The sequence below is a fragment of the Caretta caretta genome, chromosome 11, assembly GCF_965140235.1.
Source record: "Caretta caretta isolate rCarCar2 chromosome 11, rCarCar1.hap1, whole genome shotgun sequence".
Taxonomy (NCBI): domain Eukaryota; kingdom Metazoa; phylum Chordata; order Testudines; family Cheloniidae; genus Caretta; species Caretta caretta.
In genome coordinates, this window is record NC_134216.1 from 44,326,581 (window position 1) to 44,350,242 (window position 23,662).

At 39.0% G+C, this 23,662-nt stretch overlaps 1 protein-coding gene across 2 annotated transcripts in view; it reads right to left on the reverse strand.

The window, feature by feature from the left end:
• Positions 1-3,012: 3,012 nt before the first annotated feature.
• NFE2L2 (NFE2 like bZIP transcription factor 2) overlaps positions 3,013-23,662 on the reverse strand; it is a 42,074-nt gene continuing 21,424 nt past the window's right edge. Inside the window, exons 2-6 of one of the 2 annotated variants that reach the window (XM_048870398.2) lie at positions 11,948-12,027; positions 7,776-8,045; positions 7,494-7,589; positions 7,000-7,182; positions 3,013-4,694 (exon numbers count right to left, since the gene is read on the reverse strand). In XM_048870398.2, the coding sequence (XP_048726355.1) occupies positions 3,501-4,694; positions 7,000-7,182; positions 7,494-7,589; positions 7,776-8,045; positions 11,948-11,998 (1,794 nt within the window). In that variant the 5' untranslated portion in view covers positions 11,999-12,027 and the 3' untranslated portion in view covers positions 3,013-3,500. The remainder of the gene's footprint in view (positions 4,695-6,999; positions 7,183-7,493; positions 7,590-7,775; positions 8,046-11,947; positions 12,028-23,662) is intronic. The other variant, XM_048870399.2, reaches the window with a different exon arrangement.

Below are 23,662 nucleotides of genomic sequence, written 5' to 3' on the forward strand. Positions count from 1 at the left end.
TGTGCTAAACCACAAGAAAGAGACCATGAGGTCATGCAACAGCATGCCCCTGGCCTTTCACTTTTTTGGTATCTATATATAAAAGGAGTCTGGAACATTAAAAACAATCACAAAATCCATAAAGAAGTTGACTTTATGAGGATTTAGATTATGGTGCCAACGACAACAAGTTGGTATTTTGCATTTTATGAAAAGTGCTGAATGACAAATGTTTAGTATGACACGTGACTCAAGTATAGTTAAAAACCTGAATCTGTGCAAAGATTACCTTCGAAAGGTTAATGCACCAGCACCACTTTACAATCAGACTAAATAAAAAATGGATTTTCCCTCCCAAAGATGCAGAATAACTGATAACAGATAAGTACAGGTCTGAACAGTTGTCACTGTAAAGGAATAGTATAGATGTGTTTCAAAATTCAGATGATGTATTTTGTATATTTACCACTGTGATCTGAGTCCCATCTGTAAGCGTTGGTGTATAATTAAACAATATTCCTTATTTGCCCCAATTCTTTATTTCTTTGTAAGTCATACTTTCAAATTCTACAGTGCTCTCTATTTAATAGAGCAATAAGTCCCAAGTAGTGAATGCATTTGGCAGCTGTAATGTAAGTGATCAGCGTGCTACATTTTTCTATGAAGTTATGAATTAACAGCAGTGACAAATGATATTTATTGACTGAAGAGTCAGGAAATGTACAACATAGTAATTGAACAAGCATTGTAAATCTTACAGAATTTCTGGACTGAAAACTTTGTAATGTAGACGAAGTTTTAATTAAATGGATTAAAAATACCTATAATTACAATAATTTGTTTAATAAGTAATTCTCAAAGACAAAATAATGGTGTAAACATGGAATGTTGATTTTTAAAGAAAAAGTTTAAGCTAAATTTTAAAGGACAGTTGCCATCAGTGTTCCCTCTAATTTTTGACAGGCCGTGTGCGCAAAAAAATTCTTCTGTGCACATTGTTGTGCTTCTGTGCAAATTTTTGTGTGCATGGTGTTTCGCCGTGTGCGCAGGGTTTAGGATCTGTGTGTGCACGCACACATGCACAGCTTAGAGGGAACAGTGCTTGTGATAAACAAAGGGGGGAGAGGGATAGATCCCTTTAATGCACACCCAGCCATCCAGAAGCTATAAAATCCGTCTTAGTAGCTGATCTCTAATTGCTGTACCTGTAAAGGGTTGAAAAGTCTCACTGCTGTACATAGGTAAAAGGAAATGAGTGGGCACCTGGCCAAAAAAGCTAGAACTTTTAAAATTTGAAACAAGACTCCCTTTTTGTCTATCTGTGTTGTTCTCCCAGGGAGAGGCTAGGGTGACCAGACAGCAAATGTGAAAAATCGGGACAGGGGGTGGGGGTAATAGGAGCCTATATAAGAAAAAGTCCCAAAAATCAGGACTGTCCCTATAAAACTGAGACATCTGGTCACCCTAGGAGAGGCAATTATGCTAGAAGAAGCTTGGGCCAGCTATGAAAAATCATCAGCATCATACCTAGAAACTACTCATTTAAAATCCCAGACGTGTAAGTAGATCAGGAAATATATAGGAAGGCGCAATTAGGTTTATCCCTTTTGTTAGTTATGGCTTGTAGATTCCTCTAGGCTAACCCTAGAGGTTTTTCTTTTGCTTGTAACCTTTAAAGCTGGACCTCAAGAAAGCTATTCTTAGTGCTTAATTCTTATGGTTGCTCTTTTAAAATCTAGCAGTAGCCTGAGTTCCCAGATGTATTTTCTTTCTTTTTTTTTAAATTAATAAAATTTACCTTTTTTAAGAAGAGAATTGGATTTGTGTGTCTTAAGAGGTTTGTGCACGTTGTTTAATTAGCTGGTGGCAACAGCTGATTCTCCCCCCCCCCCCGCAGCTCTTCCTGGAAATGGGGATGGTGGTGAAAGGGCTTGAGGATACCCCACGGAAAGAATTCCCAAGTGCACCATCCTGGGCTCTCAAAGGGGTTCTGCACTTGGGTGCTAACAGCATCTACCAATCCCAGGTCACAGAAAAGCTGTAACCTTGTGAGTTTAATACAAGCCTGGAGTGGCCAGTATTAATTTTTAGAATCCTTGCAGGCCCTCACCTTCTGTATGTGAAGTGCCAGAGTGGGGAATTAGCCTTGACAGCACTTCTGCAGTTTAAATGCACTAAGCTTAGTTTTTAAAAATGGTATCCGTGTGATACAGGGAGAGAATAAGGGGAGTCCATAATGGTGGGGAGGATGGGCAGGAAAGAATAAACAATATCTAATATGAATGAGTGTTTGTAGGGGTGGAATTTAACAAGCACATTGGCCTCTTGACATTTCTCTACAGTAGTGAAACAAAACACCGCAGCTTTGTGCTACAGCATCAGAACTAGAAAGTGAAACTAACCAGACTAGTTTCATTAAGCCTAGCAAAGTGCAAAAAAATAAACAAAAAGCATTAGTGTTAGACTTGAGATTTTTACATTAAAGGTGACAGTACCTCTTTAAAAAGGTAGTTAAAATTTATATGAAGTGTAAGTCAAGTTAACACATAAAACGTTACACTGGTGCAGACTGCACTGCCGACTTCTCTTGTCAGTGTAGTTAATCCACTACCCCAAGAGGTGGTAGGTATGTCGGCAGGAGCACCTCTTCTGCCAACATAGCGCTCTCTACATGGGGGGTGTGTGTGTGTGTTTATGTGTGTGTGATGGTGGGGGGGGGGAGGATGTGTGTTTCGATCGGTATAATTACGTTGCTCGGGGGGGGTGGATTTTTCATGCCCCTGAGCAACGCAGTTATACAAATATAGGTCTGTAGTGTAGACCTGGCCTTGGTAATGCTGACAATGTTGTATACTGCATTTCAAGTTAATAATTATATAGCTTGTTTATATGATGGCTCATCTTTGTAAAAAAAGTGAAAGTTTGTAAGTTAGTGAATAACCTATTTAGGGGAAGTAAACATGAATGGTGTGCAGTTAAAAAAAAAGATTTCACAAATTATTAAGACAAATCAAAATAATATACTTTATCAACTTGTATACTAAAGTAAAGCTTTTATTTTAAATGTAAAGCAAATAAAAATATATAAGAAAAGTGGCAAACATTATTCAATTTATATTTATAAAAATGTCTGAAGTCATATAATCTGTTGCAAGACCAATTGTATTTAGCCAGCTAAAATCATATATATATATTTATTTCATATAAATCTATGAATATAACAGATGAGATAGAACAGTATATAAATAAGATGTCTTTAAATATTTACACTCATACAGAAACTAGCCAAAGTGGTGCTATAAAGAAGGAAATATTGACTGTTAGAAAAAGGAGATTACACATTTTGCATACATATGCATTAGAGTTTTTTAACTTGTGTATTTAATATACTAGTTATTAACTTTAGATATATATTTGCATAGAATCACTTTAAAATATAACAATTCTGCATTTCACATCACAGTAAAAGCTATTAGAATAAAAATACCAGCTCTGTCAAAGCCAGTTAGCTTCCTTGCCTGTCAAAATTTAGTCTCTGGCTTCTTGCTTTTAGGAACAAGGAAGATGCTGCCATCTTTTGTTTGCTGCAGTGAGTATTCACTGGGAGAGTAAGGCTTTCCATTTTCATCATGTAGCATGCTGAAGACCTCAAGATACAAGTTGGTAAGCTGCTTTTTCATTAGACGGATGCTTTTGTCATTCTCTCCTTTTTCTTTAAGCAATTTCTCTTTTTCATCCTTTAAACGACCCAAGTCTTGCTCCAGTTCCACTATGTTTTCCAGTTTCCTTTTACGGCAGTTTTGAGCAGCCACTTTATTCTTGCCTCTCCTGCGTATATCTCGAATAAGTGCAAGCTGGGCCTCATTGAACTGCTCCTTAGACATCATTTCATTGAAGTCATCCACAGGAAGGTTGATGATTTTTTCTACAGAGAAAGGGATATGCAGAGCTTTTGCTCTTTGCTCATCTCTTGTGAAATGAGCTTCAAGGTAGCGTGAAGGTTTATCTCTTGTAAATGGAGCTTTGGGGTGGCCTGGACTAGCAGGTAGTTCTCTCTTTGGTGTATTTACACATTGCAGATCAGACTTTTGAGTGCTTGGCCCCAGGGAAGGAGAGACTGGATCATGGAACTGCAATGAATACATTTGAGCATTGCTCTGTTGCAGACTTCCAGGAGCACTCTCCATTTCTTCCATTTCAGAATCACTGTATCCAAAAGCTGTATCTCCAAAGACAGATGATTCAACAGAATGTTCAGGTGATGCAGTACTGGAATGTGCGTTCAATGAAATACCAGAGTCAGAATCATTACATTCTGGTGCATTTCCTTGATGGTCACCATTAAAAGCTTTACACAGTGAGAAATCAGAAATATCAATAGGTTCATATGGAATTTCAGCAAATGACTCACTGACAACATGTGGTGCTGCTGTGTCACCATTCACCTTTGGATCAACGAAGGTGGAGTAGAAATCTTCAGAAAAGTTGGAGCTTAAACATGAAGTGGTATCTAAAGAGTCCAGTCCCAGCTGACTGAGATCTTCTGGTGGTAGGATGCTAGAAAAGGAATCCTCAAAAGTGTTGAGGAAATCTGAATTGCAATTAACAGTAATGGATGATGAGCTGTAGAAGTTACTGTGAATCTCTGATGGCTTGGTTTCTGGGTTTGCAATAGTGGTTACTTCAGCCAGGTTATCATTTTCAATGTTAAGACACTATATGAAGAAATGTTACAAAGAGAAGTTTATCAATAATAAATTCACAAAATATTTTGATATCTATATCCACAAATTTAATATTGCCCTTCTGAGATCAATACACAGTACACATAAAATGGCCATTAAAGCATTGCTATATAACTTGGGTGGTCATAGCACTGCCCACTGCTGTGCTTATTTTATTACAAAGGGTCAGTCTCTGGGGACTGCAAGTCCTAGCAGAGGATGAATCTTTTTGTTCTCAGCAGAGTCACCAGGTAGATAATATAGCATTCTGGCACCTGTAGTGTCCCAAAATCATACCAATAAACCAAAATAAAGACTTGCTGCAATATGCTCCCATTATATGGAAGCTAGATGCATCCCTCCTGCTCTGGTAAATTGCCAATATGGATCCTGGTGCTGCCGAATCTGAATACGCCTTAAGCAACACTATAATACAAATAGATTTAACATTAATACAGCAACTTAAAGTCACAGCATACGATTTACTGAATGATATTAGCAAACAACTATCCCTTAAATGTCAAACTATGGAAAAGATTTTTACGAGATCTTTGGTCTTTTAGGTGGTACTCAATGAAGCAGCTGTTTGGTGCAGAGAAATTTAATTTACTATGTAATAAACAGAACTAACATGGGGCTTTACAAACATTAATTCAACCCACATACTTTTAGTTAAACTGGTTAACATTAGTGTAAGTGTTGAAGACTATTATTTTGATGGGCTTTATTGGCTACAAAAACAACATTCTTTCCAACAGGGTAGCAATCTTAACATTTATGGAAGGAAGCTGGTATCAAAGTATGCCTTCTGTCCTTTCAGAATTAGGCAATTACAAAAATAATTCTGGTCCTCTTAAAGAGGGCCACACACGGATTGTTTAAACACAAATAAAAATCATACCTAAACTAGGATTTACCAGATACGAGATCTTTTGGGTTTTTCTTTACTCATTAAACTAATCCTTTAAAGGGGATACCCTCAATTTAAATCTCTGTCTTCTCCCAGAAAATTTGTTCAACTTCAGAATTATAATAGTGACATTTAAGGGTTTTTTCTTTTTTTGGTTTACTTTTTGTATTGTCAGTTTCATTGTTGCCCCTGTATAGTCACTCAATTCCCTGTTTTGGTTGTGTGGGTCTTTCACACAAACAAAAGGGAAGATTGGGGGGGAAAAAAAAAAACACACCAAAAAAAACCAACCACCACAGAAAAATTAATTGTGAAAAACACAAAAATTAGCGATAGGGTCAGAGCAGATGTAGTACCTGATGTTACTTTCTAACTAAGTTTTGTTAAATGGACTTGCTTTCACATTGACAGTGTCCTTTTAAGCATTCCTTTGATCAGTTTGCAATCCAAAAAAACAGCAGCTTTGTGCTTGTGAAAAACATTAAAATAAATAATGAAAAATAAACTAGTCTAATTTTACAGTCCAATTTGGGTGAAGTTCAAGTAAAAACACAGCAGAGGTGATTAAATAAATAAGCTAGTCTCTGAAATGCTCAGATTAGTAAAAGAGCAAATTGATTTTTAGCTTGACATATTCACCGCATGTACAGCACCTAACAGAGTTTGACTGCAACTGAAATACAAATAATGTTTTCATAGAACAAGCAGCCATAATTAGTCTCGAATATACCAATACTATTCTTTTAAAAGCTTTTTTCTCCCACGGTGGAAGGTAAATGCAAAATCTAAATAAAAGCAACTTCAAAGTTTCTAATTGCAAAGACAATCAAGAAATGCCAAGTTATAACCCCCACCGCATATGCAATATTCTGTTTTGTATTTTATATATACTGTAATATAATAATGTAAATAATATAAAGTTAAACATTATACCACAAATACTTTTAGAGTAGTATCTGGAGATAGACTAATGGTTGCTGTAGGAACCATAATTTAGAGGTTCCTCACATTTCTGCAGGTAAAATTTCAAACATGACAGTGCAGTAACAGGTTTCTGTATTTAACACAGAGCCAGCTCAAGTATCAGTAAAAATAGAAACATTATGGCCAGGAAGACAGAATATAATTTTCACACAGTATTAGGTAAATAACCCTCTTCTCTTGAAGTCTCCCCTCTTACACTGCTTTTGATTAATTATAGTTTAGATGCTCAATGTATTTCTTATTAAAGCAAACACTAATTTACAAAAACTCTGCAGCTACTAGCCTGATGGGCTTGTTACCATTCCTTAAGAATGACTGCACTGTTATTGTTCTGAATTCTTTGGAGACGTTGTCCCAGAATACTCTGCCATTCTTTCAGCTGCTGCTTACATTAACCCTTACCTGTAGTTCTGGAATGGACAGTAATTCTTCCCAGACTTGCTCTATGTTTTGCATATTATCTACTTCAGCAACAGAAGATTGAAGGACTGATGATTCAGGTGGCTGAGTCTGATTAGTAGTAATGAAGATTGCGTCGCTATCTACATGAGCAGGTACCAACACTTGAAATGCAGCCGAAGAAACCTGGAATTTTATAAATATACATAACTTGGTAAGGCATCAAGCAAAAGTCATTCTTGGTGCTCTCTGTATTATTCCCATATAACAGATCCACACGTGTCCCCTTGAAAGAGTATTAGATACATATAAATCACTGTATTTTGCCTAATATAGTACAATAATGTGAAAATATTCCATTAAAAGACTCATCATAATAACAGAAGTAAAAAAAAAAACAAACTTGAGAATAAAGTTGTGCAAGAGCAGATGTGTTATCATTGCCTCCCCCCCGCAAAACCCCTCCAACTATACTAAGCATTAGGTTGATATTTTACCTCATCATCATCTACATACGAGAATGTTTCTGCCAAAAGCTGCATGCAGTCATCAAAGGACAAGGCATCTGCTTCTGGTTTTGAAATATGCGTAGTCTACATAGGAAAGATATGGAAAAAATGTATTAAGTTTATTTTTGGATGACTGAAGATTCCTCCCTCTACAAATACAAACTAAGTTTAGGTAACCAGCAGTTTTATCATCTTATTCACAAGGAGGAATAATGAAGACACATATACATGATATATATCAACATAAGAGAAAAAAATACTGTTTTTTACCTTTGAAAAATTGGTTGGCATGCCTGTGTTGTCTGACTCAATGTGCTGGGCAGGCTGAATGGGAATAAATTCACCTGTTTCTTCATCCAGCTGCAGCTGAGCCAGTAAAGCTTTTTCTTGCTCTTTTTGGAGCTGTTCTTGTCTCTCCTTTTCAAGTTTCTTCTGCTTTTCGAGTTCATATTCCTTCTGTCTTTGACTAAAATCAAAAACTTCACGTCTTGCCCCAAGGTCTATATCTTGCCTCCAAAGAATGTCAATCAAGTTCATGTCCTGTGGATAGGAAAGATGATAATTTTTTAAAAGGACAGACGCCTCTACAGCAAAATTTGTTTAAAATGTTAAAGCATAGTAATTCTGTACTAAACAGTTAAACTTGTGTAACTATCTGAGGTTTTCAGGCCTACCAAATCACCTAAGCAAAATGTATGTTTATTTCTAATTCCAAGCATGGATTTTGTTCTCTTTCTAAAACAGCTCCCAGTTTTATATAAAAAACGTGAATAGGCTGTTTTCTCATTGTAGTAAGCACATGTGCTTGCATGCACACACACACAAAAAATGTTTCCTCATAAAGCGCATCAATAATCAACACATTACAGTTGGTTACTGTAATGCATACAATTTGTGAGATGTGGTCATTTGTCAGCCAGCCAGAAGGGCATAAAGAAATCCTTCCTACTTAATTAGCTATTAGAAAGCATGAAGATAGAGGAAGAATTAAGAGACATGTGACTTAATATCAGCTGGGTGAATTGTTTCTGTATGTATTGCATAAAATTTCAAAGTTGACTAAAAATATATTGTAAGATGTTGAGTAATGACAATTAATCACTATCTATATATTGTAAAATATAAGTTAAAAAAAAGTTCTGTTCCTTCATACTATTAAAAATTAATATTCATTAGAGGCTACAGAATTTCAAAGTCACCAATCTTACTACCATTGTACCTAGAGGAATTTCACTAAACACACAATTATTAGTAATAATTATTACAGATTTGTAGTTTAAAGGTTAAACCAGGTCAACCATACCAAAAGTGTTCCAGAGATGGATTAGCACAGTTTGTATAAATCAGTAGGTGCCAAATCTGACAATTGTGGTTCTGGCTCATCACTTAATAGAGAGAGCTTATAAAGAGGCAACAACCTTTGAAGTCAGAATCCCCATATATATTTAATTTGGAAAGTGCAACTCTGTGATGTCTCAGGATAGAACTAAAGTAAGTTCCACCATTTAGAAAATGCCACTTGATCAATGAATTTTGTTTGGTTATATACTTTCCCTTTTTAGTTAATGAAAACTATATCAATATGCATTTTCTAGTGTTCAAATATTCAGAATTTTTAGAGGCTGAAATTTTGGGTATATTTTAGTGTGAACAAAATCAAACATCCCAAGAGATAATCAACCAAGAAATTAATTAAGATGATGGAACATAGTTTATGGACATATAGTGCTAATGTCTGTGATATAATAAAAAAAAAGACTAATTTATGAATGGAAAAGATAAGGCAACTGTGTGCTTCAGGAAAAAAAAAAAAAGGAGTAAACTACACTTCAATAGTAGACACATGCAAACTCACTGCTTAGTCCTGAGCATTTGCATCACGTTAATACAACAGTAATATTACACCAACATTCACTTAATTAAATCAAAATTGTTCCAGTTCAGATAGCAATCCCAGAACTTGGGATAATTTACCTTGCCAAAATAGTAAACCAATAACTTTTCTTAACTTTATAAACTAGCTTCAACTAGGGCACAAGTTTAAGGCCAACATTTTAATGAAAGTCCATTTTGAACCACAGATAAGTTCAATAATCTTTGATTTCTTCACTGAAATCTTCTCTGTACCATTAGTAGCAATACTTAGGGTTAGAAGGAATTATGATTTCTAACGATTATTAAGGAACTGATTGTTTTTAATTGGTATATTTAGGATACCTGCTTGTAATACAGAATATATGCATTACTACATATTTACATACGTATTTGATATACCTAACTGTGAGAGACTAAATTCTGCTTTATGGCCAGCAGTGAAGAAGCTGAAATTAGAGTGGCTGTCCAAGACAGTGGTTTGGTCTCTCCAGATTGGCAGGGTAAACCTAACTAAATTGTGCAGTAAATGAAGATATTGTAATATGGTATGGCTTCATTAAGGGCCAGTAGTTTACCAGCTGCTCATCCTCTTTTCTTGTAGCAGATTTGAAACTCCTTTTTAGTGTCAGAGCATTTGCAATATGTTCTGGACAAACCTGCAGGATCTGGATTTTAGGGCACGTTTCTGAATTATTGATTTACAAGGCACCATGACAATTTGTTACTCAAAACATTTTTCATGATGTGTGGGCTGAGATAAATCAACAGAGCTCTATTTCTCCCTGGTCTCCAACAGACTAGGCCATTGGAACTACAGAACTGTTAATCAGTTTCAGTTTAAATTTCAACAAAACTGATCAGAAAAAGAGAATGTGGGAGGTACACTTTGTTCTCTTTAGAGGAGAAACCCATAGCTTAAATATGAAAATGCATCTCCTAAAGTAGTGGTTTTCAACTTTTCTTCATTTGAGGACCCCCAAAACATTTCAAATAGAGGTGTGGACCCCTTTGGAAATTCAACCTGTGGTCCGCGGTCCCCTACCATAGAAGTCTTAGACTGAAAAGCAACTGAACAGAATTCAGCTATAAATGTTGCACATGCTTGGCAGCAGGAGAAAGGGTGCTAAACTGTGGGCTTCTATGGTAACATCACTTCCAGGTTCTGACCTGTAGGTGGGGGTATTCACATAGTTTTGATTGATCAGAAAAACAGAATGCCTTTTCTGGGATCTGAAACTTTATTTTCATATTTATTTTCACCTTTCATGGACTTCTTAGACATAGTCTGCAGACCCCCAGGGGTCCATGGACCACAAGTTGAAAACCACTGACCTAAAGCCATCAGCCAAGCCACTTCAGGCTGTGGGATTCTAATCTCAAAATAAGCAGTGCTGATCTGGATCAGTATTTGGGTGGGAGACCTCCAATGGGAGACCTCCAAATAAACTCCAGCTGCTCAAAGAAGCAGTTTAGGCATCTCAGTAAGCAATCTTCTGAATCATTTAGAAGGAATGCAGGATCATAATAATAGAGGTTCAGTTGTGCTGTCTTTTGGACAAGTAAGTTAGAGTACTGACCATCTGAGGTCACTAAGCATCTCCCACTTTTCATAAGAGGATGGTTAGTCCCAGTGTCCTGACTGCATTCCAAAACTGTTAGTTACACTCTGCACATCTGAATTCTCTCTATCTAAAACTGTTGTGCAGCATTGCTATATTTTGTTACACAGTTGCTGTGTTCCCCTCAGGAGGTGACTGCTTTTTTTCAGAAAATACTTTACTTACACAAGCTGCACCTATCCTAAAAAGTGCTTGAGGTGTTTCAATAGACAAAATTAATTCTATGTAGTCTATAAAAGAAAAGGGCTTTGGAGTTCACTGGAACGATGAAGTGAGCTGTTAGCTCACGAAAGCTTATGCTCAAATAAATTGGTTAGTCTCTAAGGTGCCACAAGTACTCGTTTTCTTTTTGCGAATACAGACTAACACGGCTGTTACTCTGAAACCTGTCATAAAACTTTAACACTAGTAAAAATTCAAGCAAATTTGGTTCCCTGGGGAGGGTCATGTTCTACTCAAGATATTATTTTAGATGTCAAATTTCCACTAGCAAGATATTTAAATATGCTATATGTATTTTAACATTGTAAGCCAATAATTTGATAATGGCAATAATACTCAACAAAATGTACAGAATTTTGTGCATTATTCCAAAGCATCAGGTCAAAATATAGGAAACCCTTAACAGTCTACTCTGAAGTGGTTTGATTAAAACTATTTTAATATATGTATCTGACTCTTAACAGTTATTTTCTAATTAACATATATTTTCTACAAATGTGTGTGTGTGATATGTTAAGCCAGAAAGGTTCAAGTGGAAGTGCTGATGGGAACAGCAGGTGCACACTAATGTCCAAACTAAATTAAATGCATTAAGAATTCCATATCAGATTTATAAATGATACGTGTACACACACGTCACTGCTCCTTTTCAGAGCCCTGCTTACCACATCCTTAATACAGAAGGCATTTACTGTAAGGGCTCTAATGGTTCACCATGTGACTTACTTCACAAGTGGCCGTTTGTTCTCTCCTCAGTTGTGTAAGCTCTTGCATCATATCAGAGGAAATAGTTGTTTGGGCAAAAGCTAAAAAGAGGAATGCCGAAGGAAGAAGCTGAGCCATCTCAGTATTCGGAAAATAATCTGTTATCTGAACTAGTTTTTCCATCAGGGATATTTTTCCCTAGTTTAGGCTAATAGTTCAATCCTGCTCTCATTGAAGTCAAGGGCAAAACTCCCACTGATTTTAAGGATGCAGGATTAGGTCTTTTAAAAAAAAATATAAAAAGTAAATTCCCACACCTCAAAAAATATGTTTTAATGGAAAATACAAAGCATTAGGTTATTGAATGTGTATGTCACATCCCTCAGTATCATAGTCCAAGTATTTCATGCTTCAAATGGAGCGGTGTGTGCACAGTACCTTTGAAAATAAGGCTAACAATGATTTTGGGGGATTTTTCTTTACCTATGTATAAATGGAGGAAGAACCACCTCTCCAATCAGACATGGATCTGCTTTTCTCTCCCGTGGTCCATGCAGCAAATGTTGCCTTCTGCTCAGTGTTTGCTTTTTTGTTCATTTAGTGATAGGCTGTTCCAGAGTCTTTTCCAAACCACGCTGCTAACTACTACAGCTTTAGTCTTGTAAAGGCAGTTTTAATAAGATAAGCATAAAATGTTAAACAGTTCACATTAAGCCACCATCTGGCCCCCAGTGGAAATTTTCATGTTTTAGATTTACATATCAGCATTTGCCATCTGGGTAGTCTGTTATACATTTTATGTGAAACTCTGGATTGCAAAGTTTGACTATAAACTCTTATTGCTTTTAAGCAAACATATTTGCAATAGGGTAAACAAAGGAGAGGGATTCTAAATATATATCCATGTTGTATTTGTTATTTTCATGGACTAGCAAGTTTTTGTGGTCAAAACAGTAATTTTAAAAACTGCTCATTGTGTTGGATTTGAGGTTTTTAATTTGATTTTTGGAGCACAAGACATTTACAGGTAGAGATGATAAAATTCAAACATCTGATGGCATAAGTGTCACCCTGGAAAACAATCCACCATCCCAAATGGAATTTTCACAAACCATTATTATCTAATCCCTTCTGAAAGGGCACATTAATGCTGTTATTTTAAGTAGAGTCACATCCTTTGACAAAGAACCCTACACAAATTGGAACAGCTTTAGCAACAGAGATCCCAAATGGAATGTTAATAGAAGCGATATACCAAAGAATCATGGGATGTCACATGTGGGGAAAAAAAAAAAAAAAGAAGTCAAGATAAAATTTCACATACACACAAATAAGTAAAGGTTGGAGCAACGGATGAAGGGATGGTTTACAGAGGTTATGAATTCAGCAGAGGGAAGGCAGCCCCAGCTTTGGCAGCATTCAAATAAGGGGAGAGAAGTGATGCTCCCTTCAACAGGAGAGGAGTGGGAAAAGCAGCTTAGGCATTGCTAGTTGTTTTTCAGGAAGTGAGAGGAGTGGACAGGGAGCATCTAGAGCTGCAGCTGTGTTCACAAGAGAGGAAGGGAAGTGAGAACAGAGTAGGTTCTGAGCTACTACTCCACATACTAGGCGGGAGGAAGAGCACAGGGCCAAGTGCAAGAGAAGGAGCTGGAAGCCTTTTGCTTATTCAGAAAAGGGGAACAGGAGGGGTAACAACAGCAGTGGCTGAGCCCCAGCCCACCACACTTTGCAGGGCAGGACTGATTTGTTTGGGCACTGTGGGAACCACACTGTCAAGTCTCATGATTTTATCACAAGACTCAATATTTGGTTGTTTGGTTTTATTTTTAAAATACTTAGACCCTGGAATCTTATGATTAGGATAAATTCTCATCTTTTGTTAAAAACACATTTCTAGCCCTCATGGTTACAGAGAAAAGCTTGAAAAAATGACCCCAGACAACCCCAAAGGCCCAGAAAGCAGATAAAGAAAATGTTAAGTTCATTTTAAAAAAAAATCTTGATTTTTAAGACCATCTCATAATTTTTGGGAGCCTGACTCATGATTTTTAAACATTTGAGGTTGGCAATAGTGGAGGTGGAGGGAAAGAGGATTGTTTGATGGGGGTGAAAAATGACACAAAAATGTAATTGGGCACAAGAATTGACTGGGAGAGCAGAAGTAATTTATTTTTGGAAGAATGAAGAGGTGGCAGAGTCAATGAAACAGGCATGGATTTGGGGGCATAGCAGTTCAAGTAATCTGATTCCAGACCACATGAAGAATAAGTAGAGCAAGCTGTGCCTCATGAACAGTAGGGAGGCCAAACCCCGACCCAGCCCAGCCATTATGGACCTGGCTGCTGGCCCACATTGTGAGCCAAGACATAACACCGGGTAAGTGGGGATATTGGTGTCGGTTGGGAGGTCAGAGGCCTCTCCTCTCTGTCAGTCATACTTGTCTTAATGACCCAATTATTGAAGATGATTTGACTGAGGATGAATCAACACCCTTTGACCATTGCCTGCATAGACTTCTGGATCACCTTTTATTCCTTCTGGACTCCACTGTGTCTGTCACTGCCAGTACATCCTCTCAAAAAATAATTTTAAGCATGGGGGGTGGGGAGGGTGAAATATTACATGAGAGGGGTCCCCCAGTGTGCCTGAACCACCCCTGGTTTTACAGAAAGGATGTTCCTCTTTATCTCTATTAGGTAAATTCCATTCTCTGTCCAGGTGGCTATTCCTGCTGCAATATTGGCCACAGGTCCCAACACATACTTCATCCCCAGTTCAGAGAGTGGAGATAGGCTCATCCCTTCACATTTCAATGTTTGTTTAGAAACAAACTTAAGTTTGACATTGGGAGAGAAAAATCTTTTATTCCACAGTTTGTCAAGTTACCACTGTTATCTAGACACTTATTTAAGCTTGTGCCAGCTAAAACAGTTATAATCTGATGCACTGAATCTAGAACCTCCCAGATACCATCATGCACCTGTGAATGTAGGCTCATACTATTTGTATAAGTATAATCACTATATTCAACACACTGTAGCTCTTGTTGTACACCAGTATGTTCTAATATAAATACACAGTTACCAGTATGCTCTGTTATAAACACAAAGTTATCTTGTCTGGATTGCCCAGTGTTAAATAAAATTTGCTAGGAATGTTATCTTGGGCTATTCTAAATATGCATGGGAGGAGAAAGACATATTGATTAGTTGATTTTATCCTTTGGGTGAAATACTCCACTAAAATCCTCCCTATCAACATCACTACTCCAGGAATATCAATTTTAAAAAGTGAATGATTAATATATTTTGTCTGAAATTAATCTTCCTGGAACAGTTTCAACTCATTCAAGGTGTGTGTGGGAGAACTGTACTCACTTGCTCCTCACAATTTGATACTCTTCCCCAACAACAACAGACAATAGTCTCTATCATGCCCAACAATATAGAGGGATCCTCATAGGTTTCCATATTTACAAAACAAAAGCACTAGAAACAAGCAACATTTCACACAGACCCCAAAAGGAGGTAGGGCAGTGTGATGGACAGGGTTAAGGAGAGCTGGAGAACTGAGTTAGTGCTTCTGGATGATGAGCTAAAATAAATTTAGGATGAGACACAGCTGGGGAGAAGCTGGAGAGCTACTATAAAGGAGGGGCTTCAGGAAGCCTGGGGGAGAACAGACCATGGGATCCTCTCTTCAAAAGAAGCTCTGGCAAAAGATCAGGAAAGACATGGAGCATGCTCCAGTCTGATTAAAAGATCTGGACTTTCTGAGAGACCCCAGGAGGTGTTCAAGAGAGGAATGGAAGGTCAAGCACAGGAATGCAGAATTTGGTGTAACTTTATAACTTCACCTGGGATTTTTTTAAGAGGACTCCAGAGGGATCCCTCCAACCTCCTGAACTGAAACGGGTGACCCTAGAGAAGCTGTGGATTCCGGTACACAGTGGCTTGAGGAAGATGTGGAGAAAGGCCTGCTGACAGGCTGAGGTGGAAGGAAGCCCAGGGAAATAGCAAGAGGTGGGTCTAAATAGACAGACCTTGCCTGCTCACTATTAGGTTCTTGGGTTGGAACCCAGAGAAGAGGGAGAGCCTGGGTTTCCCTAGCTGCCACCGGGGAAGGTGGCATGAAAACCCCTGATATAAGGGGATAAAGTCTTTTGAAAGTCCTGACATTAAGTACCATAGGGTCCACAGTTCAAAGCCTAAAACATGTAAGGTCATGGGGCTGGTTTTGGTGGGACTTCATTGCTCCAGAGGGGGAAGAGACTTTAAAGTGATCTGGCTGGAGGGCCGAGGTCTCGTCTACACCTAAAACTTAGTTGACCTAGCTACATCGCTCAGGGTTGTGAAAAACTTCATACCTTGTGCAACATAGGTCACTAACCAGCACTGTAGATTATTCCTGAGGGCATCCTGTGCCAAAAATTTAAACATTCTGCACCAAAAAATTAAAAATTAAGAATATTTTAATTCTGCAAAATTCTACAAATTTTATTTGTCAAATAAATGTGGAGGCTCCAGCATGGCACTGGGGAGCACAGACCGCTAGCTGCCCACAGGTGGGAGATCACTGTGCAGCTCCTCCTCCACCCCACAGAACACGGACTCAGCAGTGAGGCTACACACAACCCTGACACAGCACAAGGACTGGGCCTGCCCCAGAAACACCCCAGTGCCTCGCCCCTCCGTGGCAGGTGCACCAGGTGTGGGCAGGCAGTATCCTAGTGTGGGGATCCAGGTGTCAGTTGCGAGGGTTCTGGGTGCAGGTGGATCAGTGGGGGATCCAGGTGCGGATCTGGATGCATAGGGGCTTGGTGGGGGATTCTGAGTGCAACGGTAATGGGACTCTGCTGGGGGGTGAAGGTGGTTGAGGCTAAGCAGGGGATCTGGGTGTGGGGAGGATAGAGCTTGGAAGGAGGGTCTGGGTGTGGGGTCCAGATGCTGGGAGAGTGGGGCTCAAGTGTGGTGGGGATCCAGGTGCAGCTGGTTGGGGTCGGAATCTGGGTGTGGGGGGTGGCTTGTTGGGGTGGTGCAGGTGGAGTGGGGCTCATTGGGGGGGATTCAGAGTGCGGCGGATGAGGCTTGATGGGAGGATCTGGGAATGAGGGGGTCTGGACACATGGGGAATGGGCAGGCAGATGGGGGAGCAGCTCTCTGTACAGGGATCCCTGCAGCTGAAGAGAGATGGGTGCAGGAAGTGTGTGTGGGGGTGGGTGGGGGGAGGGAGGAGTGTGCAGAGCTTCCTGCAGCTTGGGGAGAAATCTGGGGGTGGGTCTGACATGGCCCTGGATGCCATGCAGGGGAAGAGGAAGTCCCGCCCTCCCCAGCCCAGCCAGGACTAGCAGCTGAGCCCAGTGCAGGGTAGGAGCCACCAACAGGGTCTTCCCCAGTCCTGTTCCCTACCCCGCAGTGATTTACCTCCCTGCCAGCTGCCCTGGGCACCTAAAACATATTGCTGGGGAAGGTCGCACGACTGCTCTCGTGGCTTTCCTTTGCTTCCCCGTCAGAAAGTCATTTTTCTCTGGGGAAGCAAAGAAATCTGTGGGGGATATACATTCTGCACATGTGCAGTAGCGCAGAACTCCCCCAGGAGTAGTAGATGCAGCTAAGTCAATGGAGGCATTCTTCCATCAGCCTAGCTGCTGCCTCTTGAGGAGATGGATTTACCACAGTGATGGAAAAACCCCTTCTGTCACTGTGAGGAAGTTGTGGCTGGAGCAGCATTTGGCAAGAGGAGCCTGCTGTGCCATGCCCAGCCACTAGCTGGCTGTCATTTTACTGACATGTCTCCCAAAACTTAAAGAATGTAAAATGCGTAAGACTGACCACAAAGAATAGCCATTCTAGGATGATAAAGCAATCTGATGTGCAGGTCCAGTTTCATTCTTGTACTAATAGCTGCGGACACCTAATGCCAACCACAAGACAGGACCACAGTCAGTAAGCAAGAAAGGGACAAAACGGGTGCTTCCTTTCTCCTCTTTCTCAGATATATTTTAAACACAGTGCTACATTGTAGTCGCCATCTTTCTTGTGTGCAAAATAGATACAAATTCCCTTTTCATTGTTGCTCCTTAAAAATTGCTTGCATGCCTGGAGCGGAGTATATTGCCTCATTAGCACTCTTTGCTAGAAAGTAGTGTAATTATATGATTGTCATTATTGTCTGCTAAGGCTGTTCAGAACACCAAGAGTTAGATCCATAGAGGGATTTAGGCACCTAACTGCCATTTTAAGTGCCCATGTCCAAAATTCAGATCCCCAACACACCCCACCAGCTGCTGCCTACGCTGTAGACATTTGCATTTCCACTCAGCGTTACATACTAGTTTAAAAGGTTTATTTCTCATACCAGTTGTTGCACTTCCTGAGAACCATACAAGAATTAAATTCAGTTGGTGAAGCTAATGCATACATGTAGGGAAATTTGAGTTTCTCCAGATTTTTCGAGCAGATTCCTTGGCATTTTGCTATAATGATTCTTATCAAGCACATTCTGAATATTTGTCTTCATAAGTTCAGTGAATTTGTATCTAGTAATAGTTTTTAAATGGACTTCTGTTCTACCAAGTCCTACCATATAGCATGGAATTTCAAAGAGCCAAGCAAAATGACAATTCCTAGAATTATCTTCCCACAACACCTTCTAATCAATCCAGAGGGGAAAAAATATCAGCCCCTCTCATTTCTGCGCCTTGAAGGATGCTGACATGCCCCTACTTTACTAGTAGAATAAACAGTGATTGCAATTATCTGATTTTTCAAAGGTCAGTCCTAGCATTCATTGCCATAATTGTCTCATGCTGTCAACTTCCCCCTTTCTACTCCTTAACTTCTAGGCCAAAGGAAGCCATTGGGAGTCTTGATTTAGTCTGTGAGTAAAAGCGGACTTCCCCCTTGAACAAATCCAGGTTAAGTGTCCTACTCCTGGCTGGTCACCACTGCCTCCCAAATTCTTGAAACTACTGTCCTAAATCACAAAGTCCCAAGTTGATTTCCAGGCGATCAGTAACCAAATTATATACGTCCTACACATTTTCACTTCCTTAGAGTTTCAATGTAAGGCAGGAGATGGTGATCATACTTCATCTTTAAATCTTAATTATATTGCTTATTCAGGTTAATCTGAGATCCACCCACTATGCACAAAAATTATTCATATCCCCATAACTAGTCCAAAAAAACCTTCTCTGGTCTCTATTTTCATAAAAGAATTGGGCCTTGTCCACAATCCTCCTAATGTAGCTGTATCTTATATTGGCATACAAGTGCTTCTGCCTTAAGCTATACCAGCAAAAGTGCTTTTATGCCAGTATAAGTATATATGCACAAGGGCTTATACCAGCATAGCTATATTGGTATAAGTTTTAAATCTAGAGCAGGCCTTAGTGAATTAACATTATTTCCAAACTATATCAACACTGAGTCCAGCCTCCTTTTGGTCAAATATAGATCTTTGGTCAAATTATACATATATACACGCACATTTATATGTGTACACATATACACAAACAAATCTAACGTTCAAATACATTTTTAAAAACTTAAGCCAAATTCAGAATCCCTCTTTCAGCTAAACAAAACAGTGTCTTGTTTTTTCTATACTGTGTTTTATTGGCAGTATTACAACATGATTCTGTCAACTAGCTGACAGAACTAGTGTATATAGAGTTACACTAGATTACACAAGCTGCCTAAGGAAATTGGGTGGGTCAGGCAAAAGGATCTGTTAAGGAGTGGGTTGGGCTTCATTAGTTTTTACATGTTTGATACAGCAACAAAAATCTGCACTGCTGCAACAGCAAGTGGACTGAGCGGTTCTGTTGTAGCTCCCTTTTGTAACTGCTGTCTAATCACTATATACAGTACACAGCTCCATTTTGAAAGGTGTTTGAATAGCAGCCATCTCAGTGGGAGACCTACTGTACTTCAGGAAAGCAAGTATTAATACAGTTTTCTTTCCAAGTTAAACTCAGTACAAGCCTACATTATACTAAATTCAATAAATGCCAACTTTATTTAGGTACATAAAAACTTAGGTACATAAAAAGCAGACAACCACCATTAAAACACACATTTTAATTCACCAGCATCTAAAGAATTGCTGCTATCTCAACCATAGCTACACAGAAGCACTTGTTTGTATGTCAATCCATTTTAGACACTGAATCTACATTACTTGGAAAATAATTACCTGTTAAATGATGTCTTCCAACTATCCTGCTATACCTAGCCATGCACGTACTACGTGTGGACAGTGCCACAAACTACAGACTGATTTATGTAGGAGGGTTTTTATGATAATGGTGCAGTCATCTGGGAAGCATGGTTCAGCCAGTTTACATAACACTTTTTGTCCTTCTAGATTTGTTTTACTGGATGTAAAATGGATGAACATATAACCAGATAAAGAATCTAATGAACTGCAAAGAACTGGCTATTTGTCACTACTGTGGTTTCACCAGGATTATCCAAATTTTCCTGTTTTGACCCAAACATAAGAACACATCTGTCCTTACAGAGATTCTAAATAAATGTATGAAAAAATTACGTCTAAACAAACACCCATCTAGTATAAAATTACTACTTATATTATTTGAGCCTCAATTTAATCCCTCTCCAGTGATAGTTGTCCATGTCAGAGACAGACAGTAGATGGTTGCTACAGTTATACCTTGCTGTAGGGGATGAAAGTGGGGCGTTCTAGTAGTAAAAGCAGCATCTATCACTAGACTCTCTCTCTCTCATCCCTTGTTTTTTGTACCATAGGGGAATTTTAACTAGAAAAGCGCTGAAATGACAGTCCTCTGAACAAGTTAAATGTCTTCTACGCAAGTCAGATAAGCCATGCGGTTCCCTAGATGTTGCACTAGCACACAGAAGTTTATCCCATCAGCCCCCGTTCTTAGGCATGGGAATCCATTTCCACAAAGTTGAATCCAGTTCCAACGTGAACCAGTTCTACTGTGTTTCCTAACTGGGTGGACCATTACCGCAGGTTCATGGTCACTAGAGCCCATCACATATACACACAGCCAATCTAGGAGCAAAAGAGAGCTTAAGATAAAGTTATGTTTGTGGCAGCCTTAACTCTATCCACTCATGCATTACAATATTCAGTTTACGTCTGGGGAAGGATTAAAACAGTTCTCAACATCCTAGCAAGTTGACACTTTTTCCTGGTGGCTGTCAACCTGTGCGCCAGAAACTTAGGTTCCATTTAAAAAAATGGATACATTAAAAAAATCCCTATCCCTAATTGTTAAAAAGACAACCTTCAAAATGTTAAATGTAACATGATGCACTGTTATCCTGAGGCTTCAAACAGCCTGAAGTAATAGAATTAATAGAAGAGAATTGTTGCCAATCGCTTAAATGGGAAGTTACCTCTGGAGGGTGAACCACCACTTATTTTCACCCCAATCTGAAACCCATAGGTGCTGGAAGTAGGGGTGCTGCCACATACCCTGGCTTGAAGTGGTTTCCATTGTCTACAGGGTTTATAGTTTGGGTCAATGTCTCTCAGCATCCCCATAATAAAAATAATTCCAGCACCCCTGCTTTAAAAAGACATGATCGTGCATTATTTCTCAATTAGTACATCATAACATTTATCATCTTAAATTCACATGGAACATCTCCCCAGGATACTTAATTTTGTTGACACTCATGTTGACGCTGCACATTTTCTTCTCAACAGCACAGCTTTCCTTAGGTGCAATCCACATGAGTCAATGAGCTACAAAGTGAATTTTCTAGGATAAGCACCTATATAGAAGCCTTCCTTAGGTGCAGATGATACAGTTACCTACAGAGATAGCTGTAACAGATGGGAAAACTTTCATTATTATTCAGTTATACTTATCCTGTACCATACTTAGAGTTTACTGTGTACTTTTCATAATCCATGAGTCTTCTTTATGAATGCCCGGAATACACAGTAGTACGCAATACTTGAAAGTATGCATTTGTAGTACCCAAGGTTATAGAAAAAATGTATGATATTGTATTTGAGAAATAGTGTGCATTTGTGTATTTGAGCCAGCCCATAATGCAGACGCACAAGAGCAGAGTTCAGGATTGTGTACCAACCTTTACTGTCATTCATAGCAGTCCTTAACAATGCAGCCTTAATATGCTCTTATCACAGTTTTGTTTTCTATGAAAAAAGAAAAATCCACAGCATGGAGCTATTTGGATAGGCACCTCTGGAATGCCTTAGTCAAGACACCTTAGCAGGCCTGCAGCAGGGAGCCCCAATCCTGCACGTATTTGGCATTGTACCAGTTTTACCTCACAAAACACACCCCTCTATGGAGCAAGTTAGCCATTCAATCACACATAGCCCAACCTTCTTTAGCGTCACTTCACCAGCCCCATGTTGGCATTATTAATCATGGTTCAATCCTGCACCCAGTGAAGTCATTGACTTAAATGGGAGCAGAATCAAATCCTTACTACACTTGCTTGACGTGCAGTTTTTTCCTCCAGTCAGTCATGTTTTGATCTGGCAAAGTTGTTTTCATTGAAATGGCACTTCTCACTGATGGCTCTTTTCCATTCCAAAATTCAACCTCATACCTACAGACATTGATATAACCATACTAAAGGGAGGGGCAGGAGGAGTGGAAATCACAAGAGCGTTTTTCACTGTAACAGGGAAAGAGTATATTTTGTTTATTCTTTTCATGGTCAGAAACTGATCATTAAACTTTCCAAAGTTAATCAGGTCTTTCATGACACCAATTGTTTTACATCTTCTGCCTCTAAATTGAAAGTTTCAGAAAGCTATGAGTGATGAAAAGAAGGATTTGGAAAGGAAACAGTTATGTAACCATAACCTTTGCCATCTTTGCTGTTCCCACTCCCACTTAGAGGTATTATACGGTTAAAACCACCAAGACAAAAGAACCAAATATTAATGATACATAGTTGACAACAAGTCAAAAGTCATAGTGCAAATGCAGATACTTCACCAGTGCACACAATCATGGCAACTGTGCAGGAAAATATAGGCCCATTATTGCACATAACTGCACTTTATAAAATGATGGGTCTTTATGTCCTCACTTCTTAAAGGTTCTTAAAGGCATAGTACTCAGTTTATTACTTTGGAATGAGGAAGGAATGAGTCCATCCTACTAAGATTTTACCCTATTGTTCCAGTACAACTTATTCTTACACCATTCACCAAATGAAATCAAACAATTCTTTACCCCTACCAAAAAAAAGGCTGCCCCTCAACGGATTTTGTCCCCTACCTCTTTGCAAGGCTCCTCTCCTGCGGCCACCCTTACTACTCCCTAGTGTGCCTGGGAGATTTTCTGCCTCCTAGCTCCTCCTATAGCTAAGCTATCTGCTCACACTGCTACCCCTTCCTACAAAACAACTCGTAACTCTGGGACTGCTCTGCTCCCTGCCTCCCCCGAAAAAGGGGCTGAAGTATTGAATGAGTCAGGCCCCATAGAGCTATGCTGGCCAAAACAAAATGGTTGGCAAATATGAATATCATTATATCTTTCTTACCCCCCCAAGATGTAGATCTGTTCTATTTACAAGAAGATGTTTTACAAATACTCATTGCTGAAATAAACTGTTGAAACAGGTAAGGAAATCATGAGACTAAACCCAAGGCCACTCAATGCAGTGTCTGTTAAACAATTACTAGTTTTATGTAATAACTGTATCTATTATCTTAGCAGAAACTGATTGCGCATACATTTATAATCCA